The sequence below is a fragment of the Oncorhynchus masou genome, chromosome 13 (assembly GCF_036934945.1).
Source record: "Oncorhynchus masou masou isolate Uvic2021 chromosome 13, UVic_Omas_1.1, whole genome shotgun sequence".
NCBI lineage: Eukaryota > Metazoa > Chordata > Actinopteri > Salmoniformes > Salmonidae > Oncorhynchus > Oncorhynchus masou.
Genome location: NC_088224.1, coordinates 59860833 through 59887527, shown reverse-complemented (window position 1 = coordinate 59887527; position 26695 = coordinate 59860833). Strand labels below are relative to the sequence as shown.

Sequence of the window (26695 nt, the reverse complement as noted above, 5' to 3'; positions counted from 1 at the left end):
CTTTCATAATATTTCTCTAACATTGAGGAGAAAAATGAGTCAAAACCATGCACTTCTTTTAAGGTGGACACTTCTTTGATACCACCAACAGGTGTGTGCAGGCCATGGGCCATAGCGCAATATGTGATGGCGTGATGTGAGTGTGTACGTGTGTGCATGTGTGTCTTGGTGCATGCGCTTATTTGTGTGTGTTTGCACATGTGTGTACTGGGTATTTGAAACATGTAGATGCACAGTACTACCAAGGTGCATTAAATTATCTCAATGCAAAAATGTTTCCCTTCAAACCAAACAAATGACATTCTAGAGGCTTCGTCTCCTGACCAGTAAATAAAAGAAGTTATGACCCATCAACAGCACACATCCACATAACGTGACAGCATACAGTATCTGATGCAACACTGTTAAGCAGCCAGACACACACTGGCACACAAACATCCAGAATTCAACACGAAATTCCATAACCTTAAGACAATCAATTAGTTAATGAGGACATTTAATTACTGTAGTAGTGGAGGGCGTCTTTTCATGTAATTGTTTGGGGGAAGGACAGAGCAAAAGAAGGATATGAAACCTTTAACCAATAGTCAAGGCGCTGTTTTGGCCAGTTCTCATCTCTTCCATCCTCACTCCCCCTCCTCCCATCTCACCCAAGGCCCAGCCTCCTTCCCCAGCAGTGACAGGTAGATTAAAGGGCGTGATAGATGCCCCTCTCTCTATCTCCCTCCTCGCTCTTTCTCCATCTATCACTGGACCTGCTGTAATTGCAGCTGCGTCGAGCTGGCACTGCAAGCCTCCATCCATCTCCTTAATAACAAACAGTCAGGGAAACGGATGGGGCTCCAGCCCAGACTTAATCTCCATCTATAAGGAGAGTGAAGGAGGGAGGGAGAGAGAGAGAGGGGAACTAGGGAGAGAAACAAGGGGAGAAAATGAGAGAATGGCTGGTGAAAGGCAGTGATGACTTCACCAAAAGAAGGGAAACATGAAATGGTGGAAGGATGGAGAGGAGGAGTGTAGGGCAGGAATGGGAGAGAGTGTTTAAGTGTAATGAATGAAGTACAGTGTCAAAGCAGGTGGAGACAGAAATGGAGACAGGCAGAGAGAGAATAAGTTCACAGACAATATTTTCATGGTGATGAAAATGGGCTGGTAGGATGATAGAGAGAGCAAAAGGGAGAGAGAAAGAGAAAGGGAGAGAGATAGAGAAAGAGAGAGAGAGAGAAAGAAAGGGAGAGAGAGAGAGAAAGGGAGAGAGATAGAGAAAGAGAGAGAGAGAGAAAGAAAGGGAGAGAGAGAGAGAGAGAGAGAGAGAGAGAGAGAGAGAGAGAGAGAGAGAGAAAGGGAGAGAGATAGAGATAGAGAGAGGGAGATGTCCTCATGTCCTCATGTGTGCTACCTACATCCCCCCAGTATAATTCCCATGCTTTAATAATGACAACTTCTCCATCCTAGAGGTGGAGATCAACAATTTCCAGGATCAGGAAACATGTACTAGTCTGTGATGACCTAAATGCCAGAACTGGACAAGAACCCTCAGCACACAGGGGGACAAACACATACCTGGAGCTGACAGCATTCCCTACCCCATATGCCCCCCTAGACAATATAACTAACAAAGACGTAACTCCTGCAACACAACTCCTGCAGCGCTGACTGTAGCTGGGTATGTACATAGTCAATGGTAGACTTTGAGGGGACTCCTATGGTAGGTACACCTACATCTCATCTCTTGACAGTAGTACTGTAGACTACTTTATCACTGACCTCAACCCAGAGTATCTTAGAGTCAGTCAGTCCACTGACACCCCTATCAGATCACAGCAAAATCACACTCTACTTAAACAGAACTATGCTCAATCATTTAGGCATCAAAGACAAAGGAACTGAAGAATATTAAGAAATGCTATAGATGGAAGCAAAATAGTGTGTAAATCTACCAAAAAACTTAGGCAACAAAAAATTCAATCCCTTCTAGACAATTTCCTGGACATAAGGTTTCACTGTAATAGTGAAGCTGTAAACTTGGCAGTAGAAAACCTAAACAGTGTATTTGACTTCTCAGCCTCCCTATCAAACCTATCCAACCAAAAACATAGAGACCCAAAAAACCTTAGCCCGTGCCTTCACTATGGTGAATCACTAAAACAATACAAAAATACACTATGGAAAAATCACACTGCCCTCACACTGCCCTACCCTGTGCTCTGACCTCTTTCTCCCCTCTCTCTCCAGATGAAATCTCGCTTCTTGTGACGGCCGGCCGCCCAACAACCTGCCCGCTCGACCCTATCCCCTCCTCTCTCCTCCAGACCATTTCCGGGGACCTTCTCCCTTACCTCACCTCGCTCATCAACTCATCCCTGACCGCTGGCTACGTCCCTTCCGTCTTCAAGAGAGCGAGAGTTGCACCCCTTCTGAAGAAACCTACACTCGATCCCTCCGATGTCAACAACTACAGACCAGTATCCCTTCTTTCTTTTCTCTCCAAAACTCTTGAACGTGCCGTCCTTGGCCAGCTCTCCCTCTATCTCTCTCAGAATGACCTTCTTGATCCAAATCAGTCAGGTTTCAAGACTAGTCATTCAACTGAGACTGCTCTTCTCTGCATCACGGAGGCGCTCCGCACTGCTAAAGCTAACTCTCTCTCCTCTGCTCTCATCCTTCTAGACCTATCGGCTGCCTTCGATACTGTGAACCATCAGATCCTCCTCTCCACCCTCTCCGAGTTGGGCATCTCCGGCGCGGCCCACGCTTGGATTGCGTCCTACCTGACAGGTCGCTCCTACCAGGTGGCGTGGCGAGAATCTGTCTCCTCGCCACGCGCTCTCACCACTGGTGTCCCCCAGGGCTCTGTTCTAGGCCCTCTCCTATTCTCGCTATACACCAAGTCACTTGGCTCTGTCATAACCTCACATGGTCTCTCCTATCATTGCTACGCAGACGACACACAATTAATCTTCTCCTTTCCCCCTTCTGATGACCAGGTGGCGAATCGCATCTCTGCATGTCTGGCAGACATATCAGTGTGGATGACGGATCACCACCTCAAGCTGAACCTCGGCAAGACGGAGCTGCTCTTCCTCCCGGGGAAGGACTGCCCGTTCCATGACCTCGCCATCACGGTTGACAACTCCATTGTGTCCTCCTCCCAGAGCGCTAAGAACCTTGGCGTGATCCTGGACAACACCCTGTCGTTCTCAACCAACATCATGGCGGTGGCCCGTTCCTGTAGGTTCATGCTCTACAACATCCGCAGAGTACGACCCTGCCTCACACAGGAAGCGGCGCAGGTCCTAATCCAGGCACTTGTCATCTCCCGTCTGGATTACTGCAACTCGCTGTTGGCTGGGCTCCCTGCCTGTGCCATTAAACCCCTACAACTCATCCAGAACGCCGCAGCCCGTCTGGTGTTCAACCTTCCCAAGTTCTCTCACGTCACCCCGCTCCTCCGCTCTCTCCACTGGCTCCCAGTTGAAGCTCGCATCCGCTACAAGACCATGGTGCTTGCCTACGGAGCTGTGAGGGGAACGGCACCGCAGTACCTCCAGGCTCTGATCAGGCCCTACACCCAAGCAAGGGCACTGCGTTCATCCACCTCTGGCCTGCTCGCCTCCCTACCATTGAGGAAGTACAGTTCCCGCTCAGCCCAGTCAAAACTGTTCGCTGCTCTGGCCCCCCAATGGTGGAACAAACTCCCTCACGACGCCAGGACAGCGGAGTCAATCACCACCTTCCGGAGACACCTGAAACCCCACCTCTTCAAGGAATACCTAGGATAGGATAAGTAATCCTTCTCACCCCCCCCTTAATGACCTAGATGCACTATTGTAAAGTGGCTGTTCCACTGGATGTCAGAAGGTGAATTCACCAATTTGTAAGTCGCTCTGGATAAGAGCGTCTGCTAAATGACTTAAATGTAATGTTAAATGTAAAGAACAGCACATCCGATATCAGCTCAATGTACAGTAACTGAAGAATCCATAGAATCTAAAAAATTCGAAACAAACGTAGATGTCACGCCCTGATCTGTTCCACTTGTTCCTGTGATTGTCTCCAGGACCATGAATACATTTATAAAACCCATTTCCCTTTATGGTTGTGAGGTCTGGGGTCCGCTCACCAACCAAGAATTCACAAAATGGGACAAACACCAAATTAAGACTCTGCAAGCAGAATTCTGCTAAAATATCCTAAGCGTACAACGTAAAACACCAAATAATGCATGCAGAGCAGAATTAGGCCAATACCCGCTAATTATCAAAATCCAGAAAAGAGCAGTTAAAATCTACAACCACCTAAAAGGAAGCGATTCCCAAACTTTCCATAACAAATCCATCACCTACAGAGAAATTAATCCGAAGAAGAACCCTAAGCAAGCTGGTCCTTGGGCTCTGTTCACAAACACAAACAGACCCCACAGCGCCCCAGGACATGAGAAAACAAAAAGTAAATTACTTGACACATTGGAAAGAATTTCCAAAAATCAGATCAAACTGAAATGCTATTTGGCCCTAAACAAAAAGTACACTTTGGCAGAATACCTGACCACTGTGACTGACCCAAAATTAAGGAAAGCTTTGACTATGTACAGTGAGCATAGCCTTGCTATTGAGAAAGGCCACCCGCCGTAGGCAGACCAGGCTCTCAAGAGAAGACAGGCTATGTGCACACTGCCCACAAAATGAAGTGGAAACTGATCTGCACTTCCTAACACATATATCCCTCAGATTACACAGATTACACAGGCCCACAAAGAATTTGAAAACAAATACAATTTTCATAAACTCCCATATATATTGGGTGAAAAACCAGTGTGTAATCACAGCAGCAAGATTTGTGACCTGTTGCCACAATTTAAGGTCAACCATTGAAGAACAAACGCCATTGTAAATACAACCCATTTTTATGTTGATTTTCCCTTTTGCACTTGAACTATTTCCACATCACTACAACACTGTATATAGACATAATATTACATTTGAAATGTCTTTATTCTTTTGAAACTTTTGTGAGTGTAATTTTTACTGTACATTTTTTATTGTTTATTTTGCTTCTGTTTATTATCTACTTCATTGTTTTGGCAATGTAAACATATGCCCTTAAATTGAAATTGAATTGAGAGAGAGAGAGAGAGAGAGTGAGAAAGAGGGACAGAGAGAGAGAGAGAGAGAGAGAGAGTGAGAAAGAGGGACAGAGAGAGAGAAAAAGAGAGAGAGAGAGAGAGAGAGAGAGAGAGAGAGAGAGAGAGAGAGAGAGAGAGAGAAAGAGAAAGAGAGAGCGAGATAGAGAATTTATGTCCATGCGGCCAGGCGACACAGAAACTGGAGAGGCACAAGCTCATAAAAAAGCACTTTGTCCCTCCCCTCCGTGCTTTTATCCCTCTCTCTCCCACCTCCTCTCCCCTTTGGAAAGTGCCGCTCCTTGACTGGCAGGTCCCCTCACTCTGATGTTCCCGCTGGACCGTGGGTAACCCAGGGTCACGGCCACCATATTCCCTTCATGGCGGAGTCAACCGTGTCAACTAGCATGGTTGGCCAAGGTTACCAAACCAAGGGCAACCGGTAGTGTTTATCCCAGGGGTTCCCTCCTCTTCCACAAGCAACTATGTCAACGGCCCACCGTTTTACCGTTAACATGCTGGACACGAGACACAGTCTATGTCAGAGATGGGCAACTTTGATGGGGCTGGGGGACCCCAAACAATCTGATTCTCATCATGAGGGGCCGCAGTGGTTCGTAAATCTGCGTATCCTCAACCATACCCATACATGCAGTCAGTTGGCCCTAGTGTTTTGGGGGCCCTAAGCAAACATTTTAGTGGCACCCATCTTGACAGTAGACAGAAGGTGTTGAGGTCCTGCAATTCTACACATTTTGCCATAGGGTGGAGAGAAATCATTTCAGTTTTTAATATGATATCTGAGTGAGAGTGACTAACCAAATCAATTGGGGCCCCTCCGGTCGATAATTCAACCATGATTATTACAAGTTTAGATAGCTGGCTAGATTAACTTAAAACTGCTGATGCACAACCAAATTTCAATATTGCAACTCTCAACAATAATTTCTTCTAGATCCCACCTGTTCTGATACCCACATTTTTTGCAAACAAATAATAATTAAAAAATATATATACATACACCTTAGCTCTGTCAGGAGGAATGGGCCAACTTATTGTGGGAAGCTTGTTGAAGGCTACCCGAAACGTTCGACCCAAGTTAAACAATTTTAAATGCAATGCTACCAAATACTTATTGAGTGTATGTAAACTTCTGATCCAATGGGAATGTGATGAAAGAAATAAAATAAATAAAAGCTGAAATAAATCATTCTCTCTACTGTTATTCTGACATTTCACATTCTTAAAATAAAGTGGTGATCCTAACTGACCAAAGACAGGGAATTTTTACTAGGATTAAATGTCAGGAATTGTGAAAAACTGAGTTCAATTGTATTTGGCTAAGGTGTACGTAAACTTCTGACTTCAACGGTATGCTTCGGGTCATTGTCCATTTGGAAGACCCATTTGCCACCAAGCTTTAACTTCCTGACTGATGTTCCTCATGATGCCATCTATTTTGTGAAGTGCACCAGTCCCTCCTGCAGCAAAGCACCCCGACAACATGATGCTGCCACCCCTGTGCTTCACAGTTGGGATGGTGTTCTTCAGCTTGCAAGCCCCCTTTTTCTTCCAAACATAATGATGGTCATTATGGCCAAACAGATCAATTTTTGTTTCATCATACCAGAGGACATTTCTCCAAAAAGTATGATCTTTGTCCCCATGTGCAGTTGCAAACCGTAGTCTGGCTTTTTTTATGGCGGTTTTGGAGCAGTGGCGTCTTCCTTGCTGAGAGGCCACAAGTTATTCGGGTGATTATTAGAGAAACGTAATCATTAAATATTGTAAGAGCTTTCATTGTCTGGCCCTTTATTTATCCTACGGTTCTGACTTGTTGTACAGGGAGTACACTGTAAGAATGGCCCATGTTTTGATTTCTGTCACTGTACATTTAAAAAAAAGTGCTGAACAAATAGTTATAGTGACTATGTCTGTCGTCGCACTCACAATAATGTCTTAATCGAAATTACGGATGGCCTCTTATCTGATTGTCGTCCCCTTATGCCGTAGTTTGTACATCTCAATTGTCAGTAGAAACCACATTTGTTTAAGCAAGTCAGCCATATCAACTATGTTTTTTTGAAGGCAGTTAATGAGGCTGAATTAACTGTTTTGCTGCCAGACAAGGCCCCGCTGAAAGCCAGGTGTAGCAGTGGTAAGGTTTTGGGACTGCTGTTGGGACTCTGCTGTTGGGACAGCTTTATGTAGACCCTAACAGTTTGTGGGCACCATTTGTCCCGTTATAGTGCAATTAATGTATTATTTAGTGTTGTGTTGTGTAGGCCGTCATTGTAAATAAGAATTTGTTCTTATCTAACTTGCCTATTTAAATCAAGTTTAAATAAAAAACAAAAAAAGTAGTGGCTTTGCTGGCATGCATCCAACTTTTGTTTTTGCCACACCAAGATTTAAATGCTAAAATCACCACTGGAAATAACACATATGGAATCATGTAGTAACCAAAAAAGTGTTTCATATTTATCTTTTTAAAATATATTTAGTTTTGAGATTCTTAAAATAACCACCCTTTGCCTTGATGACAGCTTAGCACACTCTTGGCATTCTCTCAACCAGCTTCTGGAATGCATTTCAATCAACAAGTGTGCCTTCTTTAAAGTTAATTTGTGGAATTGATTTCCTTCTTAATGCATTTGAGCCAATCAGTTGTGCTGTGACAAGATAGGGGGGTATACAGAAGATAGCCCTATTTGGTAAAAGACCAAGTCCATTATATGGCAAGAACAGATCAAATAAGCAAAGAGAAATGACAGTCCATCATTACTTTAAGACATGAAAGTCAGTCAATACGGAAAATTTCAAGAACTTTTAAAGTTTCTTCAAGTGCAGTTGCAAAAACCATCAAGCGCTATGATGAAACTGTCTCTCATGAGGACCACCACAGGAATGGAAGACGCAGAGTTAACTCTGCTGCAAAGGATAAGTTCATTAGAGTTACCAACCTCAGAAATTGCAGCCTAAATAAATGCTTCACTGAGTTCAAGTAACAGACACATCTCAATATCAACTGTTCAGAGAAGACTGTGTGAAACAGGCCTTCATGGTTGAATTGCTGCAAAGAAACTACTACTAAAGGACACCAATAATAAGAAGGGACTTGCTTGGGCCAAGAAACTCCAACAATGGACATTAGAACGGTGGATATTTGTCCTTTGGTCTGGTTCCAACCGCTGTGTCTTTGTGAGATTTGGTTGGGCTATCATTAGTTTTTCAACAAGACAATGACCCAACACACCTACAGGCTGTGTAAGGCTATTTTAGCAAGAAGCAGTGTTGGAGTGTTGCATCAGATGACCTGGCCTCCACAATCACCTGACCTCAACCCAATTGAGATGGTTTGGGATGAGTCGAACGGCAGAGTAAAGGAAAAGCAGCCAACAAGTGCTCAGCATATGTGGGAACTCCTTCAAGACTGTTGGAAAAGCATTTCAGGTGAAGCTGGTTGAGAGAATGCCAACAGTGTGCAAAGCTGTCATCAAGGCAAAGGGTGGCTATTTGAAGAATCTCAAATATAAAATATATTTGGATTTGTTTAACACTTTTTTGGGTTACTACATGATAACATATGTGTTATTTCATAGTGTTGATGTCTTCACTTTTATTCTACAATGTAGAAAATAGTAAAAATAAAGAAAAACCCTTGAAAGAGTAGGCCATGCAGTAGAAATCATGACTATATGGACCGCTGAGGTTTTGTATTGCCATGGATGTAGAAGGAGTGAGTCCAGCTAGAGATAGGCCTAGTGTTAATAATGAGGTAATGCTGATTGTTTCTGCCTCTGGATACAGCAGGAGTGTATTTATTTGTGCACATCGCAGTAAACTTTTTGTTGTTATGGAAAAGATTTTGCAATAGAAACAAATTTAGGTTAGTCCCTCCCCGTTTTGGCCTGTTTGCTTCCATTTGGTTCCTAGTGAATACGCCACAGTAGACCAGGAGATCTCCCAATGGGCTGGCTGATGTGATGTACAGGTCCAGTAGGAGCGGAGGGTTTGCACAATGTCAATAAGAAACATTTAATCAATGTAATGTATTGGCAAATTTTAATCAGTCTAGCAGAAAATTGTGATATTTGGTTAAGAAACAATTCTCAAATGTATACACATATACACCCAAGCACATACTCACACACACCTTTTTCATCATATCCTGCTGTTGTTTCCTGCTCAGCCTCTCTATGTTCTTTAGCCTTGGGCAATGTCTGCAGTAAGGCCTAGCTTTGAATCACGAGCACCTTGACATTGACCCCCCCCCCCCCACACACACACACACACACACACAAATACACAGCAGCAGCTGCTCCAACCCTGACAGGGCCTGACAAACAACTGCAGCAGCCTTGCAATATAGGCTACTCAGAACTACTCCTTTTAACATCCTCTCCCTACACTGAAAATATTGTATATAGTGTGACGTCCTTAGTACACCAGCATCCTTGTCAAAAGATTCCAACCCCTAATTGCATAGGTGGGTTGGACTTAAGCCTTGTTCACACTGCAGGCCTTAATGCTCAAATCAGTTTTGTTTTTCAAATCCATTTTGGAATACTGACTGTCCAAACAGCAAGTTACAAGTGACCAAATTGGATTGGTGTGTGGTTCAGACAGCAGTCATTTGCTGACATGGCTACACTAGTCGTCATAGTAACGACGGGTGTCTGCGCAGTGGTGTGGGTTGATTGGTGGTGGTGCTCACTAAGAAGTTATGTAGCAAGCTAAGGTGACAACAATGCCTACCATGGATTTTTCCCAGTTGCTCAGCATGTTCAAAATCATAGTGTAAGAACACTTTTTTAAAGCCTCAAAGGATAAGATGATCTTTTAAAGTGAGTTATTTTTGGCTGGCCACAGCAGTCAACTAGCTAGCTAGCCAGAGCAGTCAACTAGCTAGCTAGCCACAGCAGTCAACGAGCTAGCTGGATAGCTGTTTAACTTTCTAGCACATTAACAAATTTGTTTGGAAACCATTAACAAGCTAGTTAGTTACCACATGTTCTTGTCAAACTGTCAACATAGTAGCTAGCAAGCAACAAAATATGCCATGGTAAAGTCTAAAAACCACTTGAGGGAAAATAAATCAGATTTGACTGTTCATGGTCAGGAAGTCACATGGCCAGGAATCTGATTTTGTATCTGATTTCAAACTACTTACTAAGGTGGTTTTAAATGTGTATTGAAATATCCAATTCCATGTGCTTTTTGGCTGTTCAGACTGCAGGAAAAAAACAGATTTGAATCGGAATTTGCAACAACAACAAAAATGGATTTAAAATCAAATCAAATTATATTGGTTATATACACATACTTAGCAGATGTTATTGCGGGTGTAGCGAAATGCTTGTTTTCCTCGCTCCAAAAGTCCAGTAATATCTAATAGAGATCGACCGATTATGAATTTTCAACGCCGATACGATTATTGGAGGACCAAAAAAAGCCGATACCGATTAATCTGACAATTTTAAAATGTATTTGTAATAACGGCAATTACAACAATACTGAATGAACACTTATTTTAACTTAATATAATACATCAATAAAATCAATTTAGCCTCAAATAAATTATGAAACATGTTCAATTTGGTTTAAATAATGCAAAAACAAAGTGTTGGAGAAGAAAGTAAAAGTGCAATATGTGCCATGTAAGAAAGCTAACATTTAAGTTCCTTGCTCAGAACATGAGAACATATGAAAGCTGGTGGTTCCTTTTAACATGAGTCTTCAATATTCCCAGGTAAGAAGTTTTAGGTTGTAGGAATTATAGGAATTATAGGACTATTTCTCTCTATACCATTTGTATTTCATATACCTTTGACTATTGGATGTTCTTATAGGCACTTTAGTATTGCCAGTGTAACAGTATAGCTCCGTTTCTCTCCTCGCTCCTACCTGGGCTCGAACCAGGAACACAACGTCAACAGCCACCGTCGAAGCAGCGTTACCCATGCAGAGCAAGGGGAACAACTACTCCAAGTCTCAGAGCGAGTGACGTTTGAAACGCTATTAGCGCCCTCCCCGCTAATTAGCTAGCCATTTCACATCACATCGTTACACCAGCCTAATCTCGGGAGTTGATAGGCTTGAAGTCATAAACAGTGCAGAGCTGCTGGCAAAATGCACGAAAGTGCTGTTTGAATGAATGCTTATGAGCCTGCTGGTGACTACCATCGATCAGTCAGACTGCTCTATCAAATCATAGACTTAATTCTAACATAATAACACACAGAAATGAGAGCCTTAGGTCATTAATATGGTCAAATCCGGAAACTATCATCTCGAAAACAAGACGTTTATTCTTTCAGTGAAATACGGAACCGTTCCGTATTTGATCTAACGGGTGGCATCCATCAGTCTAAATATTCCTGTTACATTGCACAACCTTCAATGTTATGTCATAATTACGTAAAATTCTGGCAAATTAGTTCACAATGAGCCAGGCGGCCCAAACTGTTGCATATACCCTGACCCTGCAACGCAAGAGGAGTGACACAATTTCACCTGGTTAATATTGCCTGCTAACCGGGAATTATTTTAGCCAAATATGCAGGTTTAAAAATATATTCTTCTGTGTATTGATTTTAAGAAAGGCATTGGTGTTTATGGTTAGGTACACGTTGGAGCAATGACAGTCCTTTTTCGCAAACGCACACTGCATTGATTATATGCAATGCAGGACAAGCTAGGTAAACTAGTAATATCATCAACCATGTGTAGTTATAACTAGTGATTATGATTGATTAAGTTTAATGCTAGCTAGCAACTTACCTTGGCTTCTTACTGCATTCACGTAACAGGCGGGCTCCTCGTGAGGCAGGTGGTTAGAGCGTTGGACTAGTTAACAGCAAGGTTGCAAGAATGAATCCCTGAGCTGACAAGGTAAAAATCTGTCATTCTGCCCCTGAACAAGGCAGTTAACCCACCGTTCCTAGGCCTTCATTGAAAATAAGAATGTGTTCTTAACTGACTTGTCTAGTTAAATAAAGATGAAATAAAGATGTAAAAAAAATACAGATTTCCGATTGTTATGAAAACTGGAAATCGGCCCTAATAAATCGGCCAATCCGATTAATCGGTCAACCTCTAATGTCTAAGGATACACACAAATCTAAAAGTTAAAAACATAAATAAAATAAATATATAAATATTAGGATGAGCAATGTTGGAGTGGCATTGACTAAAATACAGTAGAATAGAGTACAGTATATACACATGAAATTAGTAAAGCAGTATGTAATCATTATTAAAGTAACTCGTGTTCCAATATTAAAGTGACCAGTAATTCCGTGTCTAGGTACACAGGCCAGCAGCCTCTGAGGTGCAGGATTGAGTAACCGGGTGGTAGCTGGCTAGTGACGGGAGTCACTTCAAACTGCCAGTTCTGAAGAGATGCTAGGCTGAGGCTATAAAGGGGCAATCTGCATCCACTGTTTGACTTTTAAATGAATGATATATAGGCGGCCCATTGATTCTTGAAAAATATATGTTAGAAATGCCTCATGTCCTGAGTTCAACTGTCGTACTCCAACAGAACCCAAAATACATAGGGTGGCCGCTTTGTTGTTGTTTCAACTGCAGATTCCCCCTTTAAGTCCTGAGGCTTTATTTCTAAAGTCACTGCATTGGTGTCAAAAATGGGATGACATGGACTTCATTGAAGCACAAGGGTGTGCTCCCACAAGGGAATAGTCTAGTGGTGCATCCATCCCAACAACACCAGCAACCTCATCAATATGTTTGGATCTGGCACAATAATGGCTTGGATGTTGGACTGACAAAGATAAGGGCATAGCGCACAAGTCCCAGTCTACCCCCGAATTTGTGGCAGTTGGCTACTATGCACAAGTACTCTCTTCATGAAGCCCTACACACAATATTGAAACACGCACCATACATGCATCGATTACATTTATGTTTGTAAAATGTTGCCTATTAAATGTATACATTATTTGAACCCATGATGACAAACATAAAACAATCAGAATATAAATTGAAATGGATGTATCCCTGTCAATCAATTAGAAATATCCTATTAAGCCGTGTAGTTCGTGACTTTTCCTGTCCGTTCACACGTTTCATTGATGCTATGGATTCAATGTTAGTTGGGTCTAAAGGCTATGATCATCGCTATTGTGAATTATCCTCCCGCGGTGTTAAAAGGCCGCAGATTGGTTGATGTTACGGCGCTCGCTGGCTGCACCCTAAGTCATGCCCTAAGCCGCCCGCGGTGATGCCTTGCCCCGGCTCATGTGCCTGCAACCGCGCTACCGATTGAAGTTCGGCCGCCTGTTGGTCCCTCGCCGCGGGAGAGGGGAAAGAGAACCGTTTTGAATAATTATTATATAACTTTATAGTAATTTACAACACAAGACGAGGTCCACGGAGCAGTGAAAGTTTCCCCTCCAGTTAAAACGAGAAAGCACTGGTTTTTACACATCTTCTGAACAATAAAATGGCCTGCTGTTCCAAGCAAAGTGGGGACATTAGGGCACAGTAATGGAGAAGACATATCAATTACATTGATTCAACAAAAACCCACGACTATCGTCATCATCAGCCAAAAAATGTATTGCCATAGGCCTATCCTATTGAAAACTATTTATGACCTGATTTGTCATCATACAATAATGTTATCATGCGTAAAAACGATAGGACATTTAATAGCCTATTCTATAATTACTTTTATGATACCAAAATGCACTGTGGGGGGTTGTTCCAGGGTTGTTAAATTAACCTGGCTATACAGAAATGTATCAGAATTCTGAATTGTGCGGCCAATAACCTACATGGTAATATAGCCTATCAGAAAGAATCATCAGCATTTTCTGTGAATTGTACTTAATTTGACATGCTACTCAAAACAACAAATGCAGTTACTGAGAGTTGGGATACCGCAGATGCTTGAGGCGAGTGTTGGAAACAATACGGACATTATTTTCAGTAGGAATAACGATTGTATGGCGCCCATTAATAAATGCGCGCACTATCCTGCAGAGTATGGAATATAAAGACGACGAGATAATATTAAGAAAATGCTGTGCTCGCGCTCAAATCTTGGAGTTATCAGATATTAACTTGTCATGGCTTAGCAACGGTGAAAGAGAGCGAATAAACTGTGCCAATGCATGCTATGTGAGTGTAGAGCGTGCCATTGGAATACAACGAGGGGATCCTGGGTTTGTAATGCGCGAGTGTGTGTGATAAGAAGGTGGGGGTTAGAGACCCCGTCGTGTTTTGACCCCCCAAACAACTCCCAACCACCATCTCTCCCCTCACCGTCTCTGCCTCTCTCAATGTTTAAAGCAACATCGCCCATGTCGCTGTGAAAATTTCCAGCCTGTCGCGACAGCCCATGGACAGCGAGAACGGCCAAAAAGGACGCAATTTCTCCTCACCAAGGATCTCGCCTGGGAGCCAGACCCAAAGACATAACGTGCGGACCCACCAGCGCGCTCTCGAAACCGAAGCCAATGCAGGATACCACGAGCACCGCCTGAGAGTGACTATAACCTACACGTCAAATCTAGGTTTCGGTGGGATATTTTATGAAATCATATTTTTCTAAAATAGTGTACTGTATTTCTATAATCCTTGATGCCTACATGTGAAATAGCCTAATGGTTTATATGTTCTTATTCGTGATAGCTGTTCAATACACATCGCTTTTATGGTCGTGCACCTCTAAGTTTGGATCATAAAACTGCTTGATTGCAATAAAAGTAACGATTCGATTCACTTCGGAATTACATGTAGTGTATTGTAGCCCATAGTAGCCTCGGCTATTGCTATAGCCTAATCACGGTACACTCAGGGTCAGCTGTTGTTTTTTTATAACCAAACCCCTTCTTAATTAATAATGATGAGATTAAAGGTTTGATTCTACAACTGTTATAATTTCACCTCTATTAGTATATTAAAGAGCGCATTATTTTCATCAGATAATCTGTATACAGGAGGCAGAACGCCTGCGCTGGACAGCCGGTCTGGTCTCATCCTTCCCAGAGTAGGATTGGCTTCCGTGTCGCATGGATAAGAGGGTATGATGGCTGTTTACTCTATTCTACTGCATACTTTACACCCACTCATCATTTGAAGTGTCACGGTAGTGCGTATCCTTCTCTCCAGATAATCATCTTGCTATTTTGGTTATTATGTAGAATTATGTCTCTTTGCTCGGTCCTTACGTTTTGATGTAGCGCCCCTCGCTGCCTGTCTCGCCTCCCTCCCTGTCCTCCCTCGCGTAGGCCAAAGCTCCCAGCTATACAGGGCCAATACAGGCAGCAGCAATATGTCAAGGAGTTCACATCAATCTATCAGAAGGAATAACCTTATTGACATAATTGTGCATGCTCTGAATATTCCTTAATAGACTGACCTGACCTAAATCATTAGGGAACGTGTCGACATAATGTCAAGCAGCCTAGTTTGACATGTGGAAACATCCTATACATTTCATATAGGCTACATTTCACATATATTATCTTGCTTATAAATTTGCTGTTCATTTGTCTTTATATTTCAATATAGGGTCACGTATAAATGAGCAAGTGTCAGAATGATACTATTCTCATTACTTTGCAAGAGGTTTAGGACTATAAACATATAGCTTTTTATTTGGGGTGTACAACGTCTCCCTTGATAGCCATAAACGTTTTCTGGATTTCAATATGTATAGTGAAATATTTGAAATATAGGTTCTTTAAAAGTGAAAATGTGTATTTCCTGCAGCAATTAACAGTCGATTATAGGGCCAATAAAAGTGGCTGTGAAAGTGGAAAGACATGATATGTCTATATACAGTATGATGTGTAGAGTGTAGGTCGAGGAAAAAGAGACAGGGAGAGGCAGACCAAGTCGCTAAGTAGGTCAACTCGTTTGCTACAGTGAGTCCACGGCTCGCAGATCTCGTTGCTATGTGCACTATGCAGTCAGTGGCCACTCTTTTTCCATTCCTAAAGATAATTGCCATAGTAGGCTACTCCTGACATTGTATCACACACACACACACACACACACACACACACACACACACACACACACACACACACACACACACACACACACACTCACACTCACACTCACACACACACACACACACACACACACACACACACACACACACACACACAGCAATAACCTGCGGAATACCAAAGGCTGCAGACATAGGGATACCATCTCTTTAGAATAACTAGTCAAACTCCCATAGAGTGAACTGTTGCACTTTTCTGTATGTAATTACAATTTTAAAAAGAATAATAGGTCAGATGAAATTCAGGATATTTGTTATCTGTGTTTTAATAACACGTTCGGCTTGCAGTTGAATGAGGAAATTAAGAAATGTTGTCATCGGTGTCATCGGTTTCGGGTCGTGCAAATCAAAGAAACTTTTCCGGATAGGATGTTTCGGTTTACTGTAATTAGGCCTACAGATGACAATTACGCAAGCGCTTTTTATTAGCATTTTACATTTGCTTTTCGTTATATTAGTGTAATCCTGTTAAGAATGTAGTACTTCACGCAAATTAAAGTCAACAAAACAGGTACTTTCTTTGTCCAATTTGATTACAATTCAGACATAGCCTATAGGCTACTTTAGTTCACTGAAACAAGGTCAAGAAAGTGTGTCAGTCAATTATCCATAATTAGCCTAATTCCGGTTATATGCAGCAATGGGAAGTGAATTTGATAAATTATATATGTTGTCCCATGCACTGTAAAATATACAGTGTATCCCACTGTTTACAATTGGTGACACTAGTCTGTCATTTGAGAATATGGCTATTAGGCGACCTTCAATAACGGAAAGAAAAGGCATCCGTTTGGAAACCTGCAGACCATTCTGTTTTCACATAACGATTTACGAGTATTACGCCAACATGTATGCTAAATGGAAAACTATTCTCACAAACTCTATCACTTTTGATTGAAATAAGCAGGGTGTTGGGACAACATGGCATACGAATTTTAATTTAAGTTCCCATTGTTGCTTTTTATTTTGAACATAGGCTACTCGAATGAAATACATTGTATTTGTCTGAATAATGAAACTGTGGAATGGATTTGGAAATATAGGCCTATAGTCGAATGTTTGCAAACGTTGTTTTTGCCAATAGGCAATCTGGTGGAAAGTGATTTGTATGTATTGAATATACTGGACATTGCAAGTTCAAACAAGTATTTGTATAGTTTAATCTAACAGTTTTATTACTTAAAACAACTGCAATAACAAAATATGAAGGAAGCGCATGCTGCAATGTTATCCATCCACTATTTCTAATATATGTCATAGCCTATGTGGTAAAACATATGTTCAACTGAATTGCTGAAAAAATTTAACGATATAGCCTATGCCTATATATTGTTTAGCGAACTAAACTCTCTCTTTGAACTATCCTGATTACGATGAGGATTGCAGTAAATTATACTCGTATTAACACTGTAAGTATTTCTCACATATGAAGCCCTTCTCTCAGCCTCATGCCTTTTAGGAACATTTGAAGAATTAATCTTCTTGATTTTGGTGCTTTGATCGGATGACGCACAGCCGCTACAGTCGCACTGTAATCAGAGAGCTCCTGAGTACACAAAGGCGCGGAATCTGATAGTGGTGATTGTGTTAATAGCGAGTATTCATAAAACAAAAGGTGGCACGACAAAACCGCAGAGCAGGTGCACGCTGTGATCACGCAGCCATATGGGACTATGATTGGCCATGCTTTAATCCAGGAGAAAACCACTGGCTTTTTCTGAAAAGCCTTGGAGACTGAAGTCAGCTTCAGTTGAACACACATCAGTTCTGTAATGTTGAGAGAGATATGAGACTGACAGCAGATAGAGAGCATAGGCTCATGTTTATGTATGAATCTTTGTGTGTTTGTTTATCTCATGTCAATTGTCCCAGGGTGGATGTCTCTTTTCCCTCTGAAAAACGGCTCAGCAAGGAGCCTCTCGTCAGTGTTTATGAAGGAGGAGAGAGAAATTAGATACAGCTTCGAAGTGATCTGCTTCCATATTCACAGGGGGCCTCATCTCCTAATCTCTCTCTCTCTCTCTCTCTCTCTCTCTCTCTCTCTCTCTCTCTCTCTCTCTCTCTCTCTCTCTCTCTCTCTCTCTCTCTCTCTCTCTCTCTCTCCTCAGTATGAAGACCTGGTGCACTACTCAGGATCAGAGGGCATGTCCGTGGGGGGGTATGGAGAGGTCATGAGGTCACTGCCCCCCCCTCACTATGGCCACACTGTCCCAGATTCCCTCAAACACCACAGGGACCAGATCTATGGGTGAGCAGAAAATAACTATTTCAGTGCAGAGTGTGTGTTTGTTTCATTTCATTCTAACAGTATGCATGTATATTTACTATCAGTGTGCTCTGTGCCTATATGCATTTTCCTGGATGTGTGTGTATGTATTGTGTACATGCATGTGTGTGAGGTGTGTGTGTGTGCGTGTGCATAATGTGATAACACTGTGTGTTCTGTGTGCACAGACATCCCCTGTTTCCACTTCTGGCCCTGGTGTTTGAGAAGTGCGAGCTGGCCACCTGCTCCCCGCGGGATGTTACAGCCCTCTCAGTGCCACCCCACCTCCAAGGCCTGACCAATCACAGTGATGTATGCTCCTCAGACTCCTTCAACGATGACATCGCAGCCTTCGCCAAACAGGTGAGTTACAGCCCTCCGAGCCGGCAGTGATTCATGATTGGATTTTAGATTAGAAGTTTAATAGTCACATGTACAGGGTTGCAGGTGCAATTACAGGGTACAGGGAAAATCTTAAACTCCGAGCTCCAACCATTATTATCCAAATGACCGTGTGTTTCAGATTCGCTCAGAGAAGCCCATTTTTTCAACAAATCCTGAACTGGACAACCTGGTATGAAAATAAATACAAATGTATATACTGTAACAGCAAAAGAACCAAATGCTCATAGCCTACATGTATCGACACAGACAGTAACTTAGAGATTGATTAAGAATAACTCAAACGCATTGTGTTCATAGCTACCAATCTGTTCTTGTCCTCAGATGATCCAGGCCATTCAGGTACTACGTTTCCACCTGTTGGAGCTGGAAAAGGTGTGCTTCTTCACTCATCTAAAATCTATTCTCTCTCTGTCTCTGTCTCCTCTTACCCTTTATAATTCAGACTAGTGACTGCTGAAAGCAGGCAAACCAAACATGATCAGCCATCATACACCTAAACTATTACAGTACGATGCTATTTCCTGACAGCATCTCTTCTCCCTCTTCTTCTCTTCTATTCTCCAGGTTCATGACCTGTGTGATAACTTCTGCAATCGCTACATTACCTGCCTGAAGGGCAAGATGCCCACAGACCTGATTTTGGATGACAGGGAGGGCGGGTCCAAGTCTGACGTGGAGGATTTCACTGGCTCCTGCACCAGTCTGTCAGAGCAGGTAGGTGACACCTGAATGATGAAAAATGAGCTGAAAAGTCTCAGATTTCTCAGTATATCTCTCTCAATATGTCTCTGAAAAAGACATTGATGAAGCCCTATTGGGCAAAATACCTCTCACTAAAGAGGGAATAAATGTTAATTTCTTTTGCTACATTCTCACATCTTTTCCTGTTAATCTCAATGTGTTTCTATCTCTTTCCTTCCCTCGCTCTCTGTAGAATCAGTCGTGGTTGCGGGACCCAGATGACTGTGCATCCACTCCACTAGGGACCCCTGGCATGTCATGTGGCCTGCCTTCACATAGCACAGACAACTGCAGCGATACGGGTACCTCTAACACACTAACTCATACACACACCTGCACAAACATACACTCATCTTTACAATCACTTATGCTGACAACATAATCGACATACACACATACACCTGACATCAATTGGACATGTTAACACACACACACACACACACACACACACACACACACACACACACACACACACACACACACACACACACACACACACACACACACACACACACACACACACACACACACACAAGCACACACACACACACACGCGCGTACTGTGCTAATGCCATATCTCTATTGTCCTCTGGCAGGGGATGGTTTGGATGGGGGCGTGGCCTCCCCCAGTACGGGAGAGGAGGACGAGACGGACCGAGACAGAAGGAACAACAAGAAGAGGGGAATTTTCCCCAAACTGGCAACCAACATCATGAGGGCATGGCTCTTCCAGCATTTATCGGTGAGAAAAGAGAGACAGTAGAAATAATAGTGAGAAGAATGACAGATAGAAGCAGAGAAAAGCAGAGGAGGGGAGCCGAGAGAAGAGGGAGCGGATGAAAGGAGGAAGGGGACATCATACAGGGTAATGCAAAAAAATGAAGTTGAAATTATAATTAAATGACAGAGAGATAATGTGTGAATAAGACGTTAAATGTTGAATAGTTCTGAACAGAGAGAGAACAATTGATGGTGAAACAATTGATGGTGAAATGTCGTAGTTCTGATAATTAGTAGTTATACCTAAAAACTCTAAAGTCATTCTCACTAATTATGACTGTTGTAGATGAGAGAGAGTGCGAGAGAGAGAGAGAGTAGAGAGAGAGAGGTAGAGAGAGAGAGAGAGAGAGGGTGAGAGAGAGGGAGAGAGAGAGAGGGAGAGAGAGGTAGAGAGAGAGAGAGGGAGAGAGAGAGGGAGAGAGAGAGGGAGAGAGAGGTAGAGAGAGAGGAAGAGAGAGAGAGAGCGAGAGAGAGAGAGGGAGAGAGAGAGGTAGAGAGAGAGAGAGAGAGGGAGAGGGAGAGGGAGAGAGAGAGGGAGAGAGAGGTAGAGAGAGAGGGGAGAGGGAGAGAGAGAGGGAGAGAGAGGTAGAGAGAGAGGTAGAGAGAGAGAGAGAGAGAGAGAGAAGGGGAAAGGGGCTGCTGCAATTTAAGGGTCATGTCAGTTCATGGAATTTGACTTGAATTTAGATGTAATGGCAGCCATTAGTATTCATCTAATGGTTATAGGTCTAGCTGATTTATTTCATACATGATTTGGGTTTTTCACTCGACATAGATAGTGGTGGGGTCATTTGTGTGTGGTGTATGTGTGAGCCAAAATTATACATTTGATGATTTCATGGAATGATAATGTATGCCAAAAGCAAAGGCTAAACATGCTCTTGCTGAATCTTAACCAGTTTTGCAAATCCATAATGCCGTTGTTCTGAATGTCCCTTCGCAGCACCCATACCCCTCGGAGGAGCAGAAGAAGCAGCTGGCACAGGACACAGGACTGACCATCCTGCAGGTCAACAACTGGTCAGTACCCCCCTGATCAATAACCAATGATCAGCTCGTGTGTTTTACTACTGTACTGTGTCCCTCGTCGCTCGGTCCTTAGCGTGACCTTCACTGACCCCATCAATACTGATCAATCCATTATTACCCAGAGATCCATACGCCCTCTGTTCTAAATGTGGCTTGACGGTGAACCATGAAAGGGTTTAAGTGGTTGAAAAGTGAAAGGTTAATATCCTACGCGTTAGTCTTTTTCTCCATTAACTGGTGTTCTCTGCCTCTCCCGACTCTCCTTCTATTCCATCCTCCTTCTCTTTGTGTTCTCTGCTTCTATTCTCCCGCTTTTTCGTATCCCCTTTTTCCGCCCCAGGTTTATCAATGCAAGACGGAGAATAGTACAGCCCATGATTGACCAGTCAAATCGCTCAGGTTATTATCACCGTATTCCCGCTCTAATGTATTGTTACTGATGTAGCTATACATTCCTAGGTTGTATGAATGCTATCGGTGTGTATTTTGAGTGAATATGTGTATAGCTGATCTATATGGACATTCAGGCAAGGTGAATGATGTGGGTGTGTGTTTGGTTGACCAGGTCAAAACGGTCCTTACAGCCCAGAGGGAGCAGCACTGGGGGGCTACGGACTGGACGGCCAAGCCCACCTGGCTCTCAGGGCAGCAGGTAAGAGACAGAGATAAGGACGACTGGGCCATGTTCATTTAGGCAACAAAGATAAGAAAACGGACTCCTTTCAGTTTTTCCGTTTTAAAAGGTTTCACTATGGTGAACTAGTGTTTTAGACCCTAGTGTTTTTACCAATCGTCTGGTGCACACTCGGTGGTACACACTCTCTCTCTCTCTCTCTCTCTCTCTCTCTCTCTCTCTCTCTCTCTCTCTCTCTCTCTCTCTCTCTCTCTCTCTCTCTCTCTCTCTCTCTCTCTCTCTCTCTCTCTCTCTCTCTCTCTCTCTCTCTCTCTCTCTCTCTCTCTCTCTCTCTCTCTCTCTCTCTCTCTCTCTCTCTCTCTCTCTCTCTCTCTCTCTCTCTCTCTCTCTCTCTCTCTCTCTCTCTCTCTCTCTCTCTCTCTCTCTCTCTCTCTCTCTCTGCAGGTCTTCAGGGGATGCCGTCTCTTCCAGCAGAGTACCCCGGGGCCCTGCTGTCCCAGTCTGGCTACCCCCACGCCGGCCCAACCCTGCACCCCTACCCCGGCCCCCACCCCGCCATGCTGCTGCACCCGCCGCCCCACCCCCACCCCGCCGATCCCCTTATAGGCCAGGGCCTGGACATACACGCCCACTAACTGAGAAGGAAGGGTGTGAAGCAGAGGGGAGAGAGGGGCCATCCTGGGGGAGATGGGGGCTCACACACCCGCCACACGCTAACTACGACAGCATGGCGCAGTCCAAATGTTTACATTCCCTGACCTCCACATAGTCACTCAACCCACTGTCTGCAACATTCATACACTGCCCTTAACATACCACCGCTGGCCCCTCTTATACCATCAATAACGTACTTACATTCCATCTCACAGACGTAGACAGACACACACCATACTGAGCCCTTGAGTGTGAGCCAAACCCTCTTCAGGGTGGAAGAGGCGAGCGTCCTCAGCCCCTTCCCTCTCTACATACTCTATGCTGACAGTGAGCTGTCTGACTCCCAGGATAACGCCCCCTCTAGGAGCATAGAGGAACACCCCACACGGACCACTGATCAGCCAACTTGCCTCTCTCTCCCACCTGGCCTACTGGCCAACCAAGCGGAAATACAGAAGGACACATGTTGGACGCACAGCTCCCGGTCTGCCTGTGTCACCTTAACCTCTATAACCCTCAACGCCCCTCCTCCCAGCCTTATGACCTCACACAGCCCAGGCTTGAAGTGTTGTGATTGGACAGGACGCCAGTGATGCACTCTGACCCCTCTCCACCTTATTTAATTTAATTTGAGTTTTTTTAGATCTATTTTTGTATTTATGTGTGTGTCAGACAGACGCGACCTCACAAAAGTCCTGTGAACAGCGATCTTCCAGGGCGTCACTCTGCATGACTCGAATACAATATGAATGAGCTCAATTTGTCTCTCTCAGTACCATGGTTTGTTTAAATGCGTTTGGAATGAGTTGATCACTTACCTCCTTAAGATCCTGTCAGACATGAATAGTGGGGTTTACTGTGGGATCCACATCATAGGTCAAACAGTGAACGTACGCACACACACACGCACCCACCCACCCACCCACCCACCCACCCACACACACACACACACACACACACACACACACACACACACACACACACACACACACACACACACACACACACACACACACGATCCTGTCGAACCATTTCATGGTCCATGTTGTCTGCCATTGGGTTTAAGGAGGACAGCCAAAGGTCTTTACACATGCTGCATCTTCTTCAGTCCTGTATGGGTCTGATCAAATAATTTATTTCCAAATGTTAATGATGATAATTGATGATAATGATGTTACAGTTATGATTATACTTATAGTATTAAAAGCTTTCTTTTGTAAAAATGTGTGAATGACTTATTCTTTGAGTTTGCCCTCTAATTATTTGCAGTTAGATGTGAAAGGTATACACAGTAGTGAAATACACAAATCGGTAATCGGTCATCTTGAAAATATTCGTATTTTCTTCCGGGTACAATTGCATGTTGTCACTATATGCTATTTGGCTCATTTTCAACAGATGTTTGCAGCTGCATTGTATCCCCTTCTCTTGTTTCTCTACTAGCCAAGCATCCTCCCTGACCTCTCTCTCCCTCTCCTTTAGTTTAGCTCTTTGTTTGTTTTTTCTCCTCATTTTCACTCAATCTTTCCACATTCCTTTCTCATTCACTTCATACCTCCTCCCATCTGCAGAGCCATGTGCAACAAGGTTCAAATCCAAGCCAAAGTGATTACTCATTAAATGTCAAACACAATTCAAATGCTTTTGGCATGGCCTAAACCCTCCTCCTCCACCCGGCCATCCATTCAATCCCCACCTTACCTCTGTCATGTGATAGATGCAGCCTGCAGCAGGGGTCAGAGTTCATACAAGGGTCAACGGGAAATGGCCTGGCTTTCTGACCCTTAGGGCTGACCCTAAGTCCCATCACTTATTTTCCTGTCCACACACTCATTTGCCTTGTCCATCCTGTCACGCTTACCCTCCAGACATGCTAGTCATGTCCAGGCTGTAAAATTTGTCCCCAATCCGTGGACAGACAGTTGGTTCATAATCTGTTGCACTGCAGGTCTATTGTTCACATTGGGGTTCCTGACCATATGCAGGAGTTCATTTTTGACTGTGTTCATCTTTCTCATTATCTTGACTATGTAAAGTGACTTTGGAGCTTGAAAAGCACTTAAAATAAGATGTACTATTATTATTAGTTAAACACTATGGTCCCATAAAGAAAACAATTGACTATGATAATCGGAAGGAGATCTCAGAGCCAACAGACAGACAGCAGCAGTGAGATGCTATTCAAACTGTTTTCACTTTATGATTGCTTTTGATAGCTAGAGTCCGTAGCCTCACACAAACACAAAATCCATTAGCTAGTGGAAATTGCATTGCATAAATGTGCCAATACTGGGAGAGAGAAGGGAGAGAGAACAGTGTGTACAGCCACAGAGCTCAGTGAGGGAAACGTATAGTGTGAAGTCATAATGACAACGAAGTCTATCTTAATAATGAAATAACCTTAAAATGGAGGAACTCGAAGGCTGGAGCAGGAAGAAATATTATAACACACATTTTGGGGTCATACAGTGTTGTCATTATAACTGAAACCTAACCTAAACCAAATGTCTTTAATATTTGTGACAAAAATTGTACAAATATAGTGAATCCCAGCATGATTTTGGCAGAGGTGTGGTACAGATTATTTGTGTTACATAAATGTTTTGAGGATTTTGTTTTGAGAAAAAAAGACCTATGCATACTCTATATGTATGAATGACGTAGCCATCAGTTCTGAAGGAATGAAAAGGTGCACGAAAAGACGAATAAATAAACTATTGGTAAGAAAATAGAAGTTCAGATGTCTGTGTGTATGTGGTTTGTTTTTAAGCAGGAATGCAAAATGCCGAATGTGTGTGCGCGCACGTGTGTTTGTGTGTGGAGGAGGAGGAGGATCCTCTGGTTTATCATCAATCATTCAATTACACACCTGTCAGAGTTCAGACAATGGGGAGAGAGCAGCGCACAGGGAGGAGGAGAAAGAGAAAGCTAGAGGAAAAGTGTCCAACGACAATGCCTCAACAAGGGGAAGCGGTTTGTGGCAACGAATGAAAGAGCAGAATAGGACAAAGGGACAAACAAAATAAGAGTGGAGGCCAGAGAGACAGTGACAGACTGAGCAGCTCGGTGACGTGATGTCCCATATGGAACGACCATAGTCAGAGCAGACAGGTCAGGAACGTACGATGACGCTCCACTCACTTTCATAAGCCTTCATTAAAACTCATGCAGGACGCGATGAAAAAAAGGAACCATTTTATCTGTCAGCGGGAGAGAGGAAAACCAGAGTTTTCAGCGCCTACTGTCATTTACCACCGAGTTCAAACACTGTTTCCAGCCCGGGAACAACCGGGATGTGTAGCAGCCTGATGATGCATAAATTGGAGTAATGTTGTGAATAATTGATTGAAAAGTGTTTGGTCCTGATTCACAAATGCCTCTCATCTATTTATCACTATTAGGAGAAGCTGCCAGGCCCATTAGAGCAGCTGCTCGTTAGATGTCTGTCAATCAAGGGGGAGGGGAAACACACCAAGCACACTGATACTGGTATACATTTAGCGTGACGAACAGGTGATTGTGATATACTGTTAGTGTGAATATTAATGTTTTTCAGTATGTGTGTGTCTGTATATTGTCATGGCGTTGCCTTGTGCTTGGATGTGCATGCATTTTGCGTGACCATCTTTCTCTTTCTCTGCAGCAGGACGGCTCCTATGTTTAGCTGCAGCTAGCTAGCGAATCCTAGCTTTAAATGCCTCAGGCGTCTGCCATCTGTGCGCTCGCCACCGCCATATATCTAATTTATGGCTGGACTGAATGTGTAATGTAGTCCTATGTATGCATAATATATCACGTGATCATATATGTAAGAGGTGTGTGTAGTAGATGTTAAGTCTCGCTCCCATCAGGTTTGACTGCGCTGATGAAGAGCCCAGATGTTTCTTAGACCTGGTTAAAAGATCGAAATGCAGGCATAATGCCAGATGTCTCATTAGGCAAATTTGATTGGGTTTCAAATTTAAAATTCTGAATGAGGCGCTTCCATATGTATGAATGTATGGGAGGGCACGTGTGCGT

At 43.2% G+C, this 26695-nt stretch overlaps 1 protein-coding gene across 2 annotated transcripts; it reads left to right on the top strand.

Annotated features, from left to right (window-relative positions):
- Positions 1–14058: 14058 nt before the first annotated feature.
- On the top strand, positions 14059–23892 carry LOC135551511 (homeobox protein meis3-B-like). Of its 2 annotated transcripts, none has more exons than XM_064982720.1 (13): positions 14059–14670; positions 15076–15174; positions 18275–18414; positions 18621–18795; positions 18956–19006; positions 19159–19209; positions 19402–19551; positions 19772–19880; positions 20175–20320; positions 21302–21378; positions 21728–21786; positions 21972–22039; positions 22466–23892. In XM_064982720.1, the coding sequence occupies exons 2-13, from the start codon at positions 15163–15165 to the stop codon at positions 22625–22627; spliced, it is 1200 nt and encodes a 399-aa protein (XP_064838792.1). In that variant the 5' UTR covers positions 14059–14670; positions 15076–15162; the 3' UTR covers positions 22628–23892. The 2 variants fall into 2 exon arrangements, with proteins under 2 accessions (XP_064838792.1, XP_064838791.1); XM_064982719.1 differs by having other exon boundaries at positions 21953–22039.
- The last annotated feature ends 2803 nt before the right edge of the window (positions 23893–26695 follow it).

Bases quoted from the DNA above. Each gene is read 5' to 3' on its own strand.
- LOC135551511 (XM_064982719.1), top strand. The intron at 18,796-18,955 runs GTGAGTTACAGC...CGTGTGTTTCAG, and splicing joins TCGCAGCCTTCGCCAAACAG to ATTCGCTCAGAGAAGCCCAT. The intron at 19,881-20,174 runs GTACCTCTAACA...GTCCTCTGGCAG, and splicing joins AGACAACTGCAGCGATACGG to GGGATGGTTTGGATGGGGGC.